The sequence below is a fragment of the Toxotes jaculatrix genome, chromosome 18, assembly GCF_017976425.1.
Source record: "Toxotes jaculatrix isolate fToxJac2 chromosome 18, fToxJac2.pri, whole genome shotgun sequence".
Lineage (NCBI taxonomy): Eukaryota > Metazoa > Chordata > Actinopteri > Toxotidae > Toxotes > Toxotes jaculatrix.
The window spans coordinates 15917678-15937350 of NC_054411.1; the positions used below are offsets into that span (position 1 = coordinate 15917678).

Here is a 19673-nt window from a genome sequence, read left to right on the forward strand (position 1 = left end):
AGAATTTGCTTGTAGGACTTATACCAAGACATTAGAAGCCATTTGAAAAGCATATGCAGTGTGCTGACCTTTAAAATGCAGCTCCAGGGCTGCACTGATAGCTCACCTTGTTAGGCTGAGTCCTTGCCCCCCCCCCCGACCTCAACTGTCTCTGTCAAATACTTAAAGGAAAAAAATATATCTTTAAAAACACAGCACCATTAAAACACTGAGTGGACAACAGACTATCAGGACTCTTCTACCCTTCCTCTCTCTTTCTACCTTCTTCTGTCTCCTCCATCTTGCCTCTCCTCGTCCTCTCTTCCTCACTTCAGTATGTGGAGCAGAGTGACTAATGATCAGTTGCTCTGTCACACGCCAGAGACTTTCTTTCCCTGCAGCCACATCCAAAATTAGCACACACACACACACACAGGCCCACACATACACACGTGAGCATGCACACAGACAAACACCAGGATACTTATACAGGAGGTACATGCACACACACACACACATAGAGACAATAGGTGCAGAACACTTTGACCTCCACAGCACTGTGAACACAAGATGCAGACGTGATGTAGAAAGATGATCTGTGTCAGGTTTGCATGGTTGTGTGTCCTGAGTTGAGACGCTGCATCAGAAGGGTCAAAGGTCAAAAAAAGAAGGATTTCTATTTACAAGCACCTCTTTTGTTCATCCTCTATGTTAGTAAAGTTGATTTAAAATACAACCTCTGATCTGTAATACAAACTCACATCAGTATCCATCTGGACCTCAATACTTCTACTGCTCTGTCCTTGATGCTGTTCTCTGAGCAGCAGCGCGCTCTGCTGGAGAGAAGCAGCAAACACAGATTTCATTTCACTTCACTAATCAGTCTTGCTACAGGACACTTTACCAGGGAGGATTCTTGCTGTTGTCAGAATGAGGATTAAATTATTAGATGTTAAATTTCCTGTCTCTTGGTTTTCTTTGCTGCCTGCTCACTGGCTCCAGCTCCACTATTCAGGACACACGACAAACTCACACCTGACCAGATCAAACCTGATGCTGATGTTTGATGTTTCACACAAACTCAGACACCCCTCAGTAAAAGTGAAATGATCAAACATTTACTTTAATGCTAGGATCTGTAAAAGCTCAAAAGAAAAAGATTTAGTGAGATCTGAGGTTTTTGTGGTGCAGATCTGTTCTGCTCACAGGTGTTTAAACAGGAAAAAAATCAGACCGACGAAATGTGGTCGCTTCCTGTTTTGACAGACACAGAGGAGCTCTGATCTAAACCATAACAGGTGGAAACCGTCTTGTCTCCTTCCCTGTAAAGACAGAACAGGAGAAACAGCAACAACACATGCAAACGAGGCGGCAGGCGAATATGTAAACAGCTGTTTATTAAGCGCTGCTGATGGTACAACGTTGGGCACAAACAGGCTCTTTTGTGAAAATCTTAAACTTAAAATCGTAAAGATTATTTACAACAAATAAAGCAAACATAGCTCACATTGTTGGAGAATTTTGCCCCTGCTCTGACAAATTAGCAGGTTTTGGAGCGTGATATTTGTTTCTTTTTGATAGGTTAAGCAATGAATATTATTTTTGTTTTTGGCAGAAACAGTGTTTGGAATTAAACCGTGAGAGTTCAGCTCATGTGATAATATAATAACCAGGCAGGTGTAGCCAGGAGAATCAGGGCGATGAGCTGAATTTAATCAGGCTGTTGAATCTTTTGTTTTTTTTAATATATATATGGATTTTGCATCAAAAGCTGATTAGACACCCACCTGTCATGCAGTAGTGCCAAATTCAGCTCAGAGCACCCTGTTCTTTTACTTTGAATCGCTAAAACACTTAAACTATTCTTTTGTCACAAATAACATCTGCAAAATATCTTATGTTACAGTAGATATATACATATAAACAGCATCTGTATGCAACACCATTCTTTTTACACCATACTGACATTTCACAGTGTGCAGTCTACAGTAGTCAGTATGAAATGGTTTCTGAAGAAACCCTTTGCTGTCAGTGGTGAGAAAAATGAGCATCATATTAAAAAAAAAAAAAAGAAAAGAAAAGAAACAGGAAGTCACATGGCAAGTTGACAAATGTGAGATCGTTGGGATGAGATAAAATGCAGAATCAGAAGTTCTTTTCCACAGGCCAGTGTGTTTGCACTGCATGAGACAGAACAGTCACAGCGTCACTTTCCCTCGTCATCCTGGGCAAAAACATCTCTCTAAATATTCCTCCTGCCTCTTCTTTCATGTGTTTTCCTCACACTTCTGTCACAGTGACTTTGTCAGAGTCCTGTGTCTCTGCCCTTTGACCTCCCTGCAGTCTGTAATTTTTGGTGGTCCCATTTTAGACTCATGGATAAATTATTCACCAGTGAAAGAAAAATCCAGTGTCCATACATTTGTTCTTACAGTTGGTTATTAATAAGATTTGAAAGTGGTGGTTTTAAACCATCAGTGTGTGATTTTCTCCATTGAACAGTTTAACGTTTAAACCAGTCATAGCCATGGAACCTCACTGTGGTGGTTTCCAGAAAATTACACCTGTAAGTTTCAAATGACGCAATTCTTTGAAAAGTGGGATCTCCCCTCTCTCAGAATGGCTCTGTGCTTTCTACCAGAGAAAGAGAGAAACAGGAATAAAGAGACTTTTCATGTCCTTTAGCAACACATCCAACCAGAAATAACTAAAAACACCTTCAAACCCAGCAGCTTGCTGAGAGCAGAGAGGCCCCAGGCAGTGTGGCACCATCAGCACAGCGGGACATACATACGGTAATGAGGTTAGCTCCCAAATGGCACTCTAACATTTTTCAAACAGTGCCGAAAGTAGACTCCATTCAAGCCATCACCTACATAATACACGTAGTGCACTTCGTGGCTTTCTACACTGAAGCCTGTTTTCTTCATAATGCATAAACGCTGAACTCTGCTGATCCTCTCATCGCTGAAAAATTAATCAAATCCAACAGGAAAGGTGGAGGAACTAAGAGGTTACGGCGGCAGCTGCATCAATTTTGGAAAAAAAAAAAGGAAACAGGTGCTTTCTGGATCGCTTCTGCTAAACACAGCTACAAAAGATATGAATCTGATACTTTCTAGAGGCTTCACTGCCTTGAGTGCATTTTATTCTGTATATTTACAACTTTACATTCATTCTTTTGTCAGCTACTTACACTGATCAGAAACAGGCAGACTTTTTGGCACTAATTGTTTTTTTTTTTCCCCCCATGATATCGCACATCATTACATGGAAGTTAAACACAGACACAGTTCAGGGGGACAAAGAGGGGACACAGACCGCTTACGAAAATCCCATACCAATATTTTGTTCTCCTCTCAGCCATCAGAGGGGGCACGAAGTATGTGAACCTCATTAAATGGACTGAAATCTGTTTTAGTGTAACAAGGGCAATGTAGGTAAATCAAAAGATATACTACATATAAGGCTGGTAAGAACAAAAATGAAAATAAAAACAACTGAAGCTTTTTCATTTCAGATGAGACAAACAAGCCAAACAGAGACAAAACAGTATAAAATTCCCTCTTTTCTCTTTTCCTGTAAAATTTAGAAAAAGTTTTTGCTAACTCAGCTTGAACTCAGGGGCGTACACCTAAGGGTGAAGTGTGTGTTTGGATCTCAGTTGGCAAAAACTTTGCATGTATTTCCAATTATATCGATCTCTGTCATAATTATACTCATGTGGGTCCACATATTCTGTTACACTTGGAAAAACATCACATTACAGAAGCTAAAAACTCCATGAATTAAACAGGGCTCCTTTAAAGTCACGTTTGTTATTTTTAAATGGTGCAGTCAGAGGACTTTGATAACATTACCCAAATCAAATCATCATGGATGGAAAATAGCAGTCATAATTGTATTATAATGAGGAAAACAGCTAAGACAACTGGTCCAGAAAAATCCACACTGACATCATATATCTCTATTTTGAACAGCGAGAGTTCAGAGTAGTCCTGAAGTGTAGACACGAGGTCTCCTCGAAAACTGTGCGCCGCTCATTCCCCGCTGCAAATATCACTCGACTCTACGCCGTACAAATGTCAGCCGATTTATTCGCACACGTGGACAATAATTACGCAGTGAGACACTGACAGGGCCAGGGCTGACAGATGCACAGCTCCTCTTCTTCACCTCCAGGGAAAGGTTCGTCACAGAGGAGCATGTGAAGGTCACTGGATCATCAGGGTGGAGAATGAGCGAGTGAAGAAATCTGCTACGTTTTAAATGTTTAACATTTCACCTTTTTTTTCTCTTATTCCACTTCCTTTAGCCAAAGAGCCAAATCAAAGCATGATTTGGACAAAGGAGTCTATCAGTCTGCTTCTACATCCAGGATCTCATGTGTGTAAATGGCTGCAGGTGTGTGTACATGTATGTGGCTTTACTTCCACTTCTTTTTGTGTGTGTGTGTGTTTTAATTGTGTGTAGACATTCAGTACCCTGTTCCGTTGACAGGTGTGTGTATGTTGAGCGTGGAGAAGCGCGTTGCTGTTCCTGGAGCGGTGAAGCTGTAAGCTGCATACGCCACAGCGGAGCCCACCATCAAGCCTGTCATGTAGGAGACGGTCATGGTGTTCCCTGGAGAGAGACGCAGAGAGCAGAGAACGACTGTACAGCAGAAACAGAACACTGGCTTATCCAGAGTGAGTAGTATTTCTTTTTCCTTTGGAAAGGTGGAAATTTTAAAGCAAATGATGTAAAGTCATGGTTGTTTACTTGACATTCTGGGAAAACATCGTGGTTCAGTACAAAGTGTCTCTTTTTCTTAAATCCAAGATTAGACAGAATTGTAATTAGGGATTATTTTCAATCAATTCATCTTCTGATTTTTTTTTTTTTTTTTTTGATTAACTGATTAACATTTGAGTGAAAAACATCAGAAAATAGTGAAAACAGGAAAATTTGCATCAAAATGACAACGTCTTCAAAAAGCTTGTTTTGGTCGACAAAACAAGATAAAATTTAAAGATATCCAGTTTGCAAATGTTGAAATTATTTTAAAATTGTAGTTCTCTAGACATGACACTCTGACATTAACACTGTCAGTTTTTCAGCATGTCAAGGGCTCATTTCACTGGTTTGTATAAACATATATATAATAGGAGCATTTTGTATAAAAGTGATAGTGTAACTGTAGCTGTTAGATGTGGTGGATATGGATCAGCTCATGTGCTGAACTGAAAGATTTTGGGCTGAAAACTTATGGCGCAAATGTCGGAGTGCCATTTTCAGACAACTGATGGGAATTTTTTTAATTTTTAAAAAAGACTTCTGTGAATCTGCACCCGATCGCTCTTCCTTAACGACAAGATGTGCATCTCAGTAAATTGAATTATATGAGAACTGAATGTGGAAGTATAGAAAGAGTGAGGATCAAATACAGTTTCAGAGCAAATGAAGTCAATTTTAAATTCAGTTTCAATTTTACTGGAATTCAGTTTCAATTTTACTGGAATTCAGTTTCAAACTGATGAATTCAATTTCAAATGAAGCCATTCAGATTCATTCAGGTTCCAATGCAATTAGTCAAGTTATACAATGACTTCAAAGACGAACATCAAAATGGCTTTGATTCATTTTCTGTCAATCACTTCAGCAATTTAAAGTTCGACATGTTACTTTTAGGCTGTTTTAGTTTGAAATGACAGAAGAAGACAGAAAAAATAACTATCATCACTTCAGTGTGACAAAGCTAATATGCCAACACTTATAAACTATATCTACGTATGATTATTTGCCATCGAGGTGAACAACTCACCTGCCAGCTCCCTCTGCTCGGGCGGCACTTTGCCAGCAGCCTGAATCATTGGCACTGACCCGAAGTATCCATTGGTGACTCCCATGAGGAGGGAGAAGAGACAGGGCCAGGCGGGATGGGACAGGGTGGGCGCACTGGCCGGGTACACGCACATAACAAACAGAGGGATGAAGACCACCCTGAGGCAGGAGAAGAAAAGCAGGCGGCCTCCGGACCAGTCGTACGGCAGCGCTGCCAAGATCTGAGGAGCAGAGGATATTTCAGTAATGCTGAGGGGGTTCACCAGGTGCTTCACTGTGGAGCCGCTTGCCAGAGAGCACAACAAAATAAATGAAAAAGCCTCGGAAAAAATATTTTTTTCCTCTCTATTCTCTGCTCTTTCTTATCATGACCTCTTTTTTTTAACCTCTAAGCTACTTTAATTGTCCTTTGCAAGTCTCTATTTAATTTTTCTTCTCCTTATCTCCTTTTCCCTCCATTTCAACAAAACGCTGAGGACAAAGTCAGAGCATGCAATCCAAACAACTTTTACTCCGCCAACTTTCTTTCCCTTCAAAGTCAAAATTAGGACCTAAGGACACCAGATAAGCTTTAATTTCTGAATATTCAGATAAAAAAAAAAACTCTTCCCAGCCTTATTCTCAGGTTCAGACTCAACAAATTTACACATTTAACATCAGTGTTAAAGAGTGATTTTGACTCTTCAATGCTTCTGTAGTGCAGAGAAGCCTGATGTGCAATTAAATCTCAGAATCTCAGGAGGTGTGAAATGATAAAGGATCATTCCCATATGTCACCAAGTGTGACGAACATTGAGATCTCCCTTGATCCCAGTCAATTTTATGCTAAGAGATTAACCAGACATTTATCCAATACACACTTTCAATGGTTGCCAGAGAAGTGATGAGTGTAAACTGGATAAAAGTGCCCTCATCAGACCTAACACAGTGGACTCAACAGCTAAAATTAGTCTACACAACACACTTGTTTTTTGCCACATGAGGGCAGCAAATACAATCTGTAAACACAACACCCTTTAAGTTGACACAGCAAATTAGCAAGCAAACAGAGAGCCCACAGGGGTGAGGGGGGGGGGGGGGGGGGGGGGGGGGGGCACAGCATTAGGGTGCCATGCCTGCCCACTGCATGCCCCTTTATATACCACTCCTCCATCTCCCAAAATTTATTTTCAAAAAACAAAATTAAAAAAAAAAAAAAGATTAACAATTGGTGTGTGTTCCTCTTTATGTGATGTGATGTGACGTGTGAAAAAGCCGTTGGGAATAATGAAGAAAACTGTTGATGTGAAAGTTCCCATATCAAGGCGTCGCTCAGCTGGAGCAGAGAAAAGCAGAGGAGCTGACGATGCTGTAACCTCACCGCCAAGTGGCTGAGATGTATTTATATTATTGTTATTATTTATTTATTATTTTTATTGCCACGTTACAGCCCACTCTCCTCCTCCCTGTCACCCACAATATCCTTTCTTTATTGGTAAGACACGCAAACTGTCCAGATAGTTCCCTAGAATATTTTGCGCAGTCCAGTAGTGTTCAGCTTTCAACCAACAACAGGTCAAAAATGTGTGTGTGTGTGTGTGTATGTATATATATTTACATCCATACTACTACTAATCCTCTGTCTTCACATCATTTGTTCTCATTTACATGACGAAGTTCAAAATAAAACTCGCGCCTCACCTTCCCAACAAAGTCCGACATGTTGAAGGTGGCCATGATGAGGATAGGGAGCCATTCCCCTAAGGTGGAGTTTCGTATCTCTGACTCCAGCCCAGGGAACAGACACAGGGTGATGCTGTAGGTCACAGCTATGGACAGCATGTAGGCCCAGATCAGACGGGACACCACGTAACGATGCAAGATCATGTCTGGTTGGAGGTGACACACACACACAGATGCAGCGATATTTAAAAACCAAAAACTCTCTCTCTCGCAAAGAATCCTCCTCTCAGTAATCACCAGAGGGTACATTTAAATTTCAATTCCATCTGTTAGAGTCAGAGGGTAATTGAGCAGTGAGTGTACGAGATTAAAACAGAGAGTACCGCGGACACCGGGCCAGCTCCTCCTTATCTTGGCTTTTGGGGCATCAAATCGTACATAGGTACCACCCGCAAAGTCCTCAGTGCCTTCTTCTGTAGAGACCGGTCCTGTCCCACCATTTCCCTGAGAGGACACACACACAGACTTTCTCTTCAATGCTTTAAATTAAACAAACTTCCTGAAAATGTTATATAAAATATCAAAAGATCCATTATTGATCACATGGGGAAGTGGAATTTGGTGCTCACTTCATGAGAACGCTTTCAAGACCCTTTGAAGAAAACACTAAAGGTAGATATCACACAGTTAATAAATATATTCTCTGGCAGCAGTTTGAACTTTGTCTTTTCAGTTTTTTTAAAAATTGATAATGGCTTCCTGGCTGCATGACATCAGCTTTTTATGGCAGCAGCTATTAGAGAGGATGGCTGTGAGTGGCTGCAGGTTGATGTAATGATGTTAAAGAGACTGCAGAGTAGATTGCAAAGAAGTCTCACACACACACACAGACACACACACACAGACAAACATTGAGACAGAAACCTACAAACACACATTTTCTCTTTATCCAAACATATAGGCACATCCTTCTAGTCCTACTTTTTTCCAAATACACACTTCTTCAAATGCACATCACATAAGTGTACACAAGCAATGACACACACACACACACACACACACACACACACACACAGATCCATTAGTTGATTAGAGGGACTTGCGGCCAGAAGGCACCACTCTTCTTGATTATCCCGTAATATAGAGTGCTGCCATGGTTTCCCCCGGCAACCAGAACAAAGAGCTGCCCCCAGAAGCAGAAGACAACTCACACACACACCAACATGTTTAGACACATAAAAATGGACATATGAAAAGACGACAGCCTGAGGTGCTTTCCTTTGAAGGTTCTGAACATACACACACACACATACATGGTGTGACGAGGAATATTAGCTCAGTGTCTTCCTCTTCTGGCATTTCTTTGAGTCTTTGTCAGGACTAATTTTGACAGTTTTGTCATGACACCTGTCTCTTCCTCCTCTTGGCAGACTGGCAAAAATGACTCCCCCCACCCCCCTCCCTCGATATCTCATCTCTCTTTGCCTCAATAGTTTTCATCCAACCTTTTCTCATTTTCTGTGTTCACAGGAGACCTCAGCCTTTCCTTTCCTCTCTAAAACTCCATCTGTCTCCATATTTTTTCTGCATCACCCGCACCACTCTCTATCCCGGCAAACCTCATCCCTAATAACTAATCCCAAAATCCCTTGCTCTTCCTCTCTCAATGTTTCCCTTTCTGTGAGTGGCGGACAAAAAGCAGCTCGTACATTTAAATAAATGATTCTGCGTTTAAAAAAAAAAAAACACAGCGCTTGATGCCTGAGTGCGCGTTCACACTGACGCAAGGAAGAGATAAAACACACACACTCCTCACAGAAATCAACAAAGAAATGGGAGTTGCGTGACACCGCAGTTTAGAGGCCTGACATTTCCTCTCTGTCTGAGAAACAGTTTGTTGTTGCAACATTTATGAAGGGTTTGATGAATGAAACGAAACTGGAGTGGAAGAGTCAGATTCTCAATGCAACTTGAAAAGTCAAACTTGAGAAAATACTGAATCACTGAAGTTACTAGAGCGAACTGATGCAAAATGTCTGAAATGTACAGTTAATCATGACAGTGCAGCAGACACAAAAACTCTTGCTGTGTCAAGAAAGCGTCCACAGACTTACAAATCTTACTTCCTCTGCAGTGACATCGTGGTGAACCCTGTATCCAGTCCCGTTGTCGCGCGGGTCATGACCTTTCCCCGGGCCTTTACCCTGGGCGTGGTTTGTGTAGTAGCGGACGAATCGGGAGCGCCGCACCAGCAGGTGAAGCAGGAAGCAGAGCATCTCCATGCTGATGGAGACAAGGAAGAAGATGAGCGTGTTCCTCCTCTCGTCTGTGATCAGCAGCTTTGTGAAGATGCGAGACAGAGAGATGATCACCCCGGCTGTACCTGGAGAGACAGGAGACGGTAGAGTCCAGAGGCAGGTAAGAACACAGTGAAATGTATGAGATTGAGATCGATCTTTGTCTGTGTGAGCTTACTTACTCTCTCCAGTCATCACTCCCTGTGTGTACCTCTTGGGCAGCATCCCCATGTAACCATAGAAACTGGACTGCTGCACTGGGGAGGGAGGAGGAAGTGGTTATCAGAGCAAACAGTGGCCTAACAGTCAACACTGTAACAACAACACTTTATTTAGAGACACAGCTTCCTGAACCTCCACACACCACTAGAGAGAAGCTGCTCTGACCTCCGGACCTCCATTAATTAAACTGATCCTTCTGTTGGCTGAAAGGCTCCGTGTTCACACTGACAGTAACAACAAGGAAACTGACTCAGTGTATGCAGCGCAACCACGTTTCTGTAAACACATCGACTTAACAACATCTTATCACGTTATGTTAGACAAACAGTCCAATATTCACCCGCCTTTTAGCTTTGTTTTGGTCTCCACTAACTCCTGAGGGAAATATCTGACTTTAGCTGCTATATACTCAACTATGCTCACCAGCTAGTTGTTGACTGTGTCTGCCATTTGATGCGGGGCAGGTAGTGCACAGTGGGGGGTTTTTTAAGCTTTTTATTTTTGGCGGAAAACAACTTCCAGCTGTTGATATGAAGTTTTTGAGAAAGGTGAAAGTGAACCATGGCAGTAACTTTTTGGGCTGTAAAACCAAAACAAGGAGCTTAAAGAGGTGAACTGCACAGCTGGGTGATAATTCTCTGTGGGTTTGTGAGTAGGACAGACATCTTTCGCATTACACGGTTAGTTAGTGAATACTAATGAGAGAAAAGAATTAGTAGTACCTGTACATCCGAAGGCTACCACTCCCACTGACACCAGGTTTATGATGTAAGCCTGCCTGGTGGTGAACTTTGCCAGCCAGACATCAAACACGCTGACAAAGACCAGCGGCCCCAGAGCTAAGATGTAACCTGCAGACAGACAGACAGACAGACAGACAGACAGACAGGTGTAGTGAGGAGACATTGCTGAACCAGGTCATGTTATGTCAATGAATGACACTGTGATAGCACTGAACACATATCTGACAGTGCCAACACGCGAACAGCATCGCTTTCAACTGAAGTCCGATCCTGAGTTTATTAACTCCAGAGACAAGCTCTTGCGCAGACGACAGACTTCAAAAGACATTTCCTCAAGGATGCAAGCAGAGCTATTTTAAGCTGCAGAGGCTACAGTGATGAAACCTTGATCTCACATACACCGTATATGTGCATGGAGATATCCAACCTCTCCTAGCGAAACAGACATTTTTATAGAACTTTTTTTTTTTTGCTCAGAATAGATTTCTTATATATGGGCAGGCTGAACAGCTTTAATATTTTTATGTTAGTCTCCAATATCAGTGTCTTACTGAGAATTATTTACACTGGAAAGACGTGGTAGCTTTAAGAACCAGCTTTTTAATGAATAATTTTGGACCACATTTGATTTGTCCAGTATCAGACTCAGTCTTCAGTAAAATCGACCCTGATGTGCACACTTATATGTGAATGGTTTACTTCAACTGCATTGTAAGCTCACTTTAAAAATGTTTTGAAAGCTCAAAAAAGTGAGAATGATGCAAAATCTTGAAAGAGAGCCCCTTGTGAATTCGCAGTCTTTGGAAAAGTTTGTTTGAAACAGCTGATGAATAAAAAACACAGGAGAATTGTTGCAGTTTTTTTCCCCCCTCTCTTTCTCTTTATACTGTCTTCTCATTTTTTGCTCTATGTATTCTGCTCTGATAAGCCCCGAGTTTCCCAGAGGGTCGTTAATAAAGGAGTGACAGTATAAGTTCCCATAATGAGAAATATTTCACAATTAAAGATTTATCTGAGAGCGCGTCCCTGTCTGACTTACCCACAGTAATTCTGGTGTGCATGCTGAGTCTCTCCACCAGCACATTGTTGAGGATGACAGCCAACAGAGCCACCAGGATGTACGTCAGACTCATGTCGAACACTATGGACGTGCCTGAAACACACACGAGAGCCATGACTCTTGGGAGTTGGATATGAATTTGAACTCTCCAGGTCTGTGCTTGTGTCTGTAAAAATTCATGCATTCTTTTTTTGTAAGCACATGCGTGGGTTTATTTGTGCTCATGCATATTTATACCTTTAAACTTGTGGTGCAGGTAGTCCACGTCGGTTATGAAACTGTTGTAGGGAAGCAGGAAACCCACTCCAGCCAATAGCATTGCAAAGTAGATGCCATGGTAACGGTCGTCAGGGATCGGCTCCTCAAAGTCTGAACGGGAATGAGGGAGTCAAGGGTTAGAGAATTAAAAGAGTATGAAATCAAGCTCAAACAGTGGGGATAAAAATGACTTCAAACCTCTGAATTAGGTCTGAAGCCAACGCGCTCAGGCTTCATTAAAGCTAATCAGGCTGAATGTAGCTGTAGCAGCACCTCTCTTCTGCTGATAGAGCAGCTAATGCTGTAGAGGAGCAATTGTTCCTGTTGTGTTGGTGAAAGATTGATCAGAGGAATTGTTGATCAATCAGGGGACTAGTTGTACGAGTGGTTTCAGTTAAAACCATGGACGTTTGTGTTTTGCAGTTGCATGGTTAAACTGAGATGTGCAGGTTCTTTATATCTATCTATATATATAACTGTTTTTAATCCTTTCCTAATCCTGTGAGCCTGCTATTAGCGGCTCCAAAAGAGTTTTGAGCATTTTGATTTTACAGCACACTGAAAGGGAATTTTTTTTAGACTATTTATGTCACATCTTATTGATTTGTTTAATTTATTGTTACAGTAACTGGGATTGGTAAATTATTTTCCTACGCGTCTGCTGATGGGTGACAACCTGCAGTTGGCTCTTCAGTAATGCACATGGTTTTCTTATAAATAATTGCCTGCTTTAATAACCAGATTTGCATTTCTGTTGGGTTTGTTATTTCTCGGGGTTAAAAAAAAAAAAAAAAAAAAAAAGGATGTGAAGCAGTTTAGGCTTACAGCAGCAGATTTGTTCAGAATGAAGAAAAGTGTGTAGTTAGCATGAGCAGTGATACATCGTCACCATGGCTGCACAGAAAGAAGAAAAGATCACCGCCTTCAGAAAGTCAAACCTCATTAACAGAAAATCACCGCAGCTCTGCTCACACTGTGTGACTGACATTTCAGTGCAGAAACTGACAACATGGAAGTGCTTTAGGATGGATTTTTCCTTTCTAACAGGTTGAACTTTATGTTTCTCTTTGTAAAAAGAAAAAAACAAGACCCCCACTGGTTTTTCTCTGAACCTTCAACATGACTTAAAAAACTGTAACACTCTTTGTACAGCAGGACAAAATAATTGGTAAAACTGATGTTTTACCAATTTTACACTGGTAAATTATTTATATAGTGTACCCCAATTAAAATCATACGATCTTAATGGATTTTGTAAGATGGATCACCAAATAACACGTTAATGAAACACTGCTACAGAGCATGACTGTCACTTTTAATGCTAACGTGAGGGGAAAAAAACAAATATTCAAAACTGTACTGAAAGATAAGACACTTTGACCACAGATGGCTGGCTTCGCGAGCTTATGAGACAATCACAGCTCACTGTAGCTCAGACTCACTGTATGGCCAAATTAATTTGAACAAATTACATGTTAGTTTGGGAGTAAATGAAAGCTGTCTTTTTGATGTAACTACTTATGTAACTTTTGCTAAGGAGGGATGAAATAAAACTTCAAAAAAATATTTGTTCTCTCCCAAAAAAGTCAGTCTACTCTGCCTTCAGCTAAAGAAAAAAAGATTTACAACCCCTTCCCCCTTTTCTGACCCCCTCTCAACACCTAATAATTTTCTTACAGTCCCTCAGTTGGAGCACAGATTGTAGTGCAGGTGCAGGTCTGTAATGACAGGCCAGGATTAATTCAGTCTTCTGAGTTCGCCTTCTCACATCTCTGAGTTTGCTTTTTTTCTTTAAGGGAAAAGGGGAGACTCTGCCCCTGCAGAGATTGCATACTCTTTCTGTTTTACTGGCTGCACACTGAGGTATAGAGACTGACAGCTACAGGAGAAGGAGAGAGAAAAGGCAAAGGATGAGGACACAGGGAGCAGAGAGAGGTTTTTGGACAGCATAGGGCCCTCACTGTGTCCTTGGTCACCTCTGATTTGATTAACATGCCCTTTGTGCAACCCGAGTAACCAGGCAACGCAGCAATTTTCTGTTAACATGCCTGCCCACTGTGTTTTACATGCTTCCTTTTTTCTCTCTCCCATGCACCATCATCAACAAACACATGTACACACTACAAAAGCCTGTAGTGACACATTCAGCTCAGCCTCACTTATTCTTCATGTAAATCTGCTGTTGCGGCGGCTGTAAGGACATATAAACCATGTCAACACTGCAGCTGTTGAGCATAATTTTCCATTTTTCTAAAGTGGATAATACCTTCCTTGGACATGTTACCAAAAAACATGTTTCAGCTTGAAGCCTCTCTGTGGGCATTTCCCAGCAGTTGACTGACGTTTGCGAGAGAGTCTAGCTGCTGTTAGCTGTCTCTCTTTCGTGGGTCTAGTCATGGAGAGGCTGTCAGAACTCAAAAGCAATGAGTCCTGTAATCTCAGCATAACAAACGCTCCTCTGTGATTCAAGTCACGACACAGAGTAACTAACCTGCAAAGTCACAGAGTAAAACAGGCTCAAATCACACATGGGACCAAACATCAGCCCATTGGCTGGAAAGCTGCCAGGAGAGATATTAGAAACTATGCTGCACAGATATCGCATCAATCAAATTACAGTCCCGACAGTGTCAGTCAACCAAGAATTCCTGCTCCCAGGGGAACACTAATGTACTAGGTGAAGAAAAATGAATAAAACTTAAATTTCTTCTTGTTGGTTATTAGGATATTAGGTTTGTCTGTATTATTTTTTCACTTTGATAAGTTGCTGTTGCTGATAAATCTATCTATTTCGTCTCTTCCTTATTTACCTCTTTGTCTCTTAGAAGAAAGAGGGATTGACTGTAAACATGCAGGACGGGGCTTTCTTCAAAATGGCTCTGCACCATTAAACTCTACCTGAATTACCCTCCACATAACAAGGCAAGTTGGAATTCAAATATACAAAATACACTGGGAATGTTTTATATATTTTCAGGAATTAATGGGTAGACTCCAACTGGAAATATGGATAATAGTACTGCACCCTACATGTGTTTATGATATTCTGTCCACCCAATGTCTGTTTCCAAACAGAGTGCAATATAATAATATATATATGATAAATATTAAAATGTTACAAGACAGAGCTGTTAAATTAATAAGTAAATTACATGTTGAATTTACTGCAAACTATATATCTTTGTGTCTAAACACACTAGATGTTTTGGAGTAGAAGAAGGATATTCATCTATCTCTTTCCTTCCTTGTTCCTTTTCTATTTTTAAATCAGTACACAAACAGTGTCAGAACAGCAACTCCCTCACCGGGCTCGGACAGAGCCAGCACTCCTCGCTCCGGGGCGTCTTTATTGATGTCCTCCTCCTCGAGCTGGTACGAGTCGAAGCTGTAGCTCTGCACCACGCCGCTCTCTCTTCCCTCCCTCCAGCCCTCCCTCCCCACATCCCTCCATCCAGCTCTTCCTCCATCCCGCCACACATCCCTCTCTTCGGGCGTCTGGGCTGGCGTAGGCCTGCGGCGCTCTGCTCCCACCGAACTCATCTCTGCACTTCAAGTATACACACACACACGCACACAAAAACACAACCACACAAACACACAGACACACAAACACACAGACACACACTAAACACTCCTCTTGGCTCTACAAGCTACAGACTCTTGGGAGGGTGCATGTTTAACACAATCCCGGAGACACGCCCTGGAAGAGAGGCAGGAGACCTTCAGCTGATGGAGAATCTGCAGGGGGAAACGACAGGAAACAGAAGCAGAAACAGAATTAAAATGTAAAAGAGGTAGAATTTGTTAAAAAAGAAACAGAGTGCTGCGTGTGTTTGTGTGTGAACGTGTGAAAAGCATATTAAATGAGGGAAACAGAGCGACAAAGGATGCATGACTGGGTGACAGACAAGGTCAGCAAAAATGGAGCTCTGCATTCAGTGAACAGGTTCTGCATTATATATCACTGTACAATGCAGAGGAGAAGACTGATAGAAAACTAACTGATCACAGTTTTGATGATCAATTACTTGTTTAAGTCATTTATCAGGGAAAAAAAACAACCTTCACTGCCTCCAGCATCACAAATGTGAGGATGTACTTTGTATTATATCATGATATATTGAATACTTTGGACTGCAAGTTGGACAGAAAAACAAAAAACAAAACAGAACAGACTCACACTGTGTCCAATGATAGATTCATGGATTCATTATCAAAATAATGATTTTGTTGCAGCTCTGCTCTTTTTGAAGAATAATTAAACACAACACAAGAACAGTAAACAGTTGTTTTTTTTAATTGGTTTAAATAAATCAGCTAACATAAACCTTCTTAATACTGAATTCTGATAAATTAAAAGTAAAGGTAGCCACAGTGAAAACCACAGTGCTGACAGGAGTGAAGGGTGACTGTTACTTATTACATTCATCATTACACTATAGTTAACTATATTACGCTTGTTTTGTCAGATCAACAGTCCAAAACCCAAAGATGTTCAATTTACAGTGATGTAAATGAAACAAAAACATCAAATCCTCACATTAGAGAAGCTGCAGTCAGAGGATATTTTCTATTTTTGTTTGATAAATGACTGAAACGATCAAGCAGCTATCTAAAGCATTTGACAGTGTGCTGAAAAACAAACAAGCTCATGTTTAAATTTAAACATCTGTCATCTATCAGGTGTCACTTCTGTCAGTACAGCAGCTGAAACACGGCTCAGTAACCTGCTTTCATACAGTCCAGCCAACAGGGAACTGTTGAGGGAAAATGATATTGTTACAAGCTGGATCAGTATGAATGGGTATTGACATTGTTCCATATGCAAACACACGCACACAGACACACACAAACAAAAAGCAGGCTCATCTATTGTGTTCACCCGTGTGGTTACACAAACACTTGAGGACATGCGGAGCGCTGCCAGAGGGAGGTACACAAACCAGCTCCGCCACAGCTCCTCAGCCCTGTGGCCTGGCTGCCTGGCTGCTCACCTCTGATGCCCTGAGCGTTAGATTTCTGCCTCTGGCCCACAAAACGAAGGAGCACGGCTGCTTTGTTTTTTAGGGTGAGATCCTATTTTAAAACCACAGCTGTCTGGATACTGACAGCATCAGATGATGTAAGAAGGTTATCATCTCTGTAATGTGGGGCTCATCCTGGCCTCCAGCGGATGCAGAGACACTGGGAAACAGGTGATTAACTAGATCAGCTACATCTCCTGGACATGAAAGCACTGGTTCGATGGAGGTCGTGTGGTCGTTTATAACCTAATAATGATTCCAATTCACTGGTACCAAGAGGCATGTTTTGCAGAGTTTCCATTTCCAGACTTGAGGCGGCGCTCTCAGCCTTCAGCCGTTAAATAAAAAGGCTCCGGCCAGCGACTGTAATTGATTTGCAGTCTTAATATCACGCTGCAGTTTCTATTGTTTACCTACGAAATGATAAAAAAAAAATTACCATCAAGCAAAAAGCAAAAGCAGAGAAGCACCTCAGGAAGACTGCCCGCCTGGAAAAATAAATCTCTGCATTATAAACGCACTAACTCCAAATCAATTAACCCCGCGGGTTTTGCTTGTTATACATGTGAAAATTAAAAATGATAATTAATCAAAGAGGAGGAGGGGAAATACACGACTGCTGAGCAGTGAAGGATACACAGAGGATCATCTCAGTTTTTTCCGCTTCTTCTTCCCCCAAACCCTCATTAAAACCATCCTAATCAAGTCCAACCAGGTTTACATGTCGCTTTTAGATCCATCATTTTGTTTTTGTCTGCCACCGCCGCGCTTACACCCTTAAACGGAAAACAAAAAAACACACAAACAACAGGTTATTAATGGCCCCCCCGCCTCCTTTTTTTTTTTTTTTTTTTTTTTACCTCCCCCGTGTCTCCCCTTTTCTGGTGTCCGCTCCCCTGGTTTTACAGAAGCGGAGTCCTTCCCCCAGGGTTCTCGAGGTGGCCGGGACCTGGTCCTTCCTCAGCCCGTCTCCATCAGACAGAAAGGGAAGCCCCGGTGCCGTCCTGCACGCGCTCCTAACGCACCATCCAGCAGCAGCAGAGAAAAGGAAGCGTGGTTGGATGGAATAGGAGAGCGAAGGGGGAAGAGGAGGAGGAGGAGGGGGTGGAGGTGGAGGAGGAGGAGGGGAGGGGGTGTTGCCTCTGGCTGTTCATCTTTTGCAATCAGTCTTTTCAAAAGCGCTATTAAAGTGGAGGATGAAAGCGTCCAAATGCATGTTTAACAACTTTTTTTCCCCCATGCAGAATACAGTTTGCACACGTTTTATAGGCGGACGTTAAATTACTGAGAGTTTTCTTTTTTTCTTTTTTTTTGTACTCGTCCTAGAGAGCATTATCAAACTGGGATTAAAAATGAAAATGCATGCAGATAGCAATGATCAGCGGATACATATTTCACCCTGTACACAGAGAGACAGACAGAAATTCATTGTGTTTTAAAGATTATTCAAATGCCACAGCAATGAGTCATATATGAATGTTATGATGGTGGTAGAAGATATTTTTTAAAAGAAAGAAAAGAAATGACAGAAAATTCACTGATTTCACAGTCGGGCACATAAATCCCAGGTGGACCTGCAGAAAAAAAAAAAATAATTATATATATATATATATGAGGAAGAACCCTGTGTGTGTGTGTGTGTGTGTGTGTGTGTGTGTGTGTGTGTGTGTATATATTCATATACAGGGTTCTTCCTCATCTCTTCTAACACACACACATTCACTTGTACGCTCAGATACAATGCAGGCACTGGAGCCTCTGTGTGATTGACAGTTTTATCAGTTCACTTCAATATGCTAATGCTTTATTATTGGCAGTGGTTCCATCATATTGCACACCCCCACTGTTGCCACAGAGGAGAAGAGCCAGATGGAAATTAGCTAAATGGTATAGCTGTTCTTTTTTAGGTGTACAACAGACCCAGGATCTGCTACTGCTGCTGCAGATCCCACTTTTAGTGTGTCTTTGACTTTATACGCTGTCTTTTAAAAGACACAGTATGATGCTTTGACTTCACTAATGCTGATGTCTGCAACATCACAGATCACATCACAGATCAACTGTGTAAAATGATGTTGTGCATCGTGAAGAAGGTTTATCCCATCAGAATCCTGAAATCTGCTCTTTGGTGAATTTTAGTTATCGCTGCATTTACAAATAATGTCACGCTGATCTTTGAAAGATTTGATGCAGAGAGCATTCCCTTTGATAATCTGGATTTCTATTTCTGATTACATCAGCATCCTACATCCTGGCAGATATTGTACAAGGCTAAATGAACCCTGAGACGTCTACCATGATGGAAGAAAACATACAAAAGAAAGAGGAGTGACAGTGGTACAAAACACATCACCCTAATTCAGGGTCATTCAGTGGATGGATCCTGCTGTAGGAATCAAATTTAAAACAAAGCTTTATTATTTACAAGATTGTTGTGGGTGCTGTGTCCTAGTATAGCCTTGTTAAAGCTTTGGAGAGACAGCATACGCTGAACTGACCCCTGCTGGACCTCCCTGCTCCTGAGACCTTGATCAGTGTTCGTCAGTGTACAGCGGCTTCACCCTGACTTAATGTTATGTCTCATTGTTGTGAGTCTCACACTTTA

At 41.5% G+C, this 19673-nt stretch overlaps 1 protein-coding gene across 1 annotated transcript; it reads right to left on the bottom strand.

Moving 5' to 3' along the window:
• Positions 1-1385: 1385 nt before the first annotated feature.
• Positions 1386-18086, bottom strand: slc29a4a (solute carrier family 29 member 4a). The gene is made up of 11 exons (XM_041061651.1): positions 17929-18086; positions 15350-15782; positions 12024-12155; positions 11766-11879; positions 10706-10834; positions 9944-10018; positions 9579-9847; positions 7848-7968; positions 7483-7670; positions 5783-6023; positions 1386-4602 (listed from the first exon to the last, which is right to left on the bottom strand). Exons 2-11 carry the CDS (start codon positions 15582-15584, stop codon positions 4457-4459), a joined length of 1650 nt encoding a protein of 549 aa, XP_040917585.1. The 5' UTR covers positions 15585-15782; positions 17929-18086; the 3' UTR covers positions 1386-4456.
• Positions 18087-19673: the final 1587 nt, after the last annotated feature.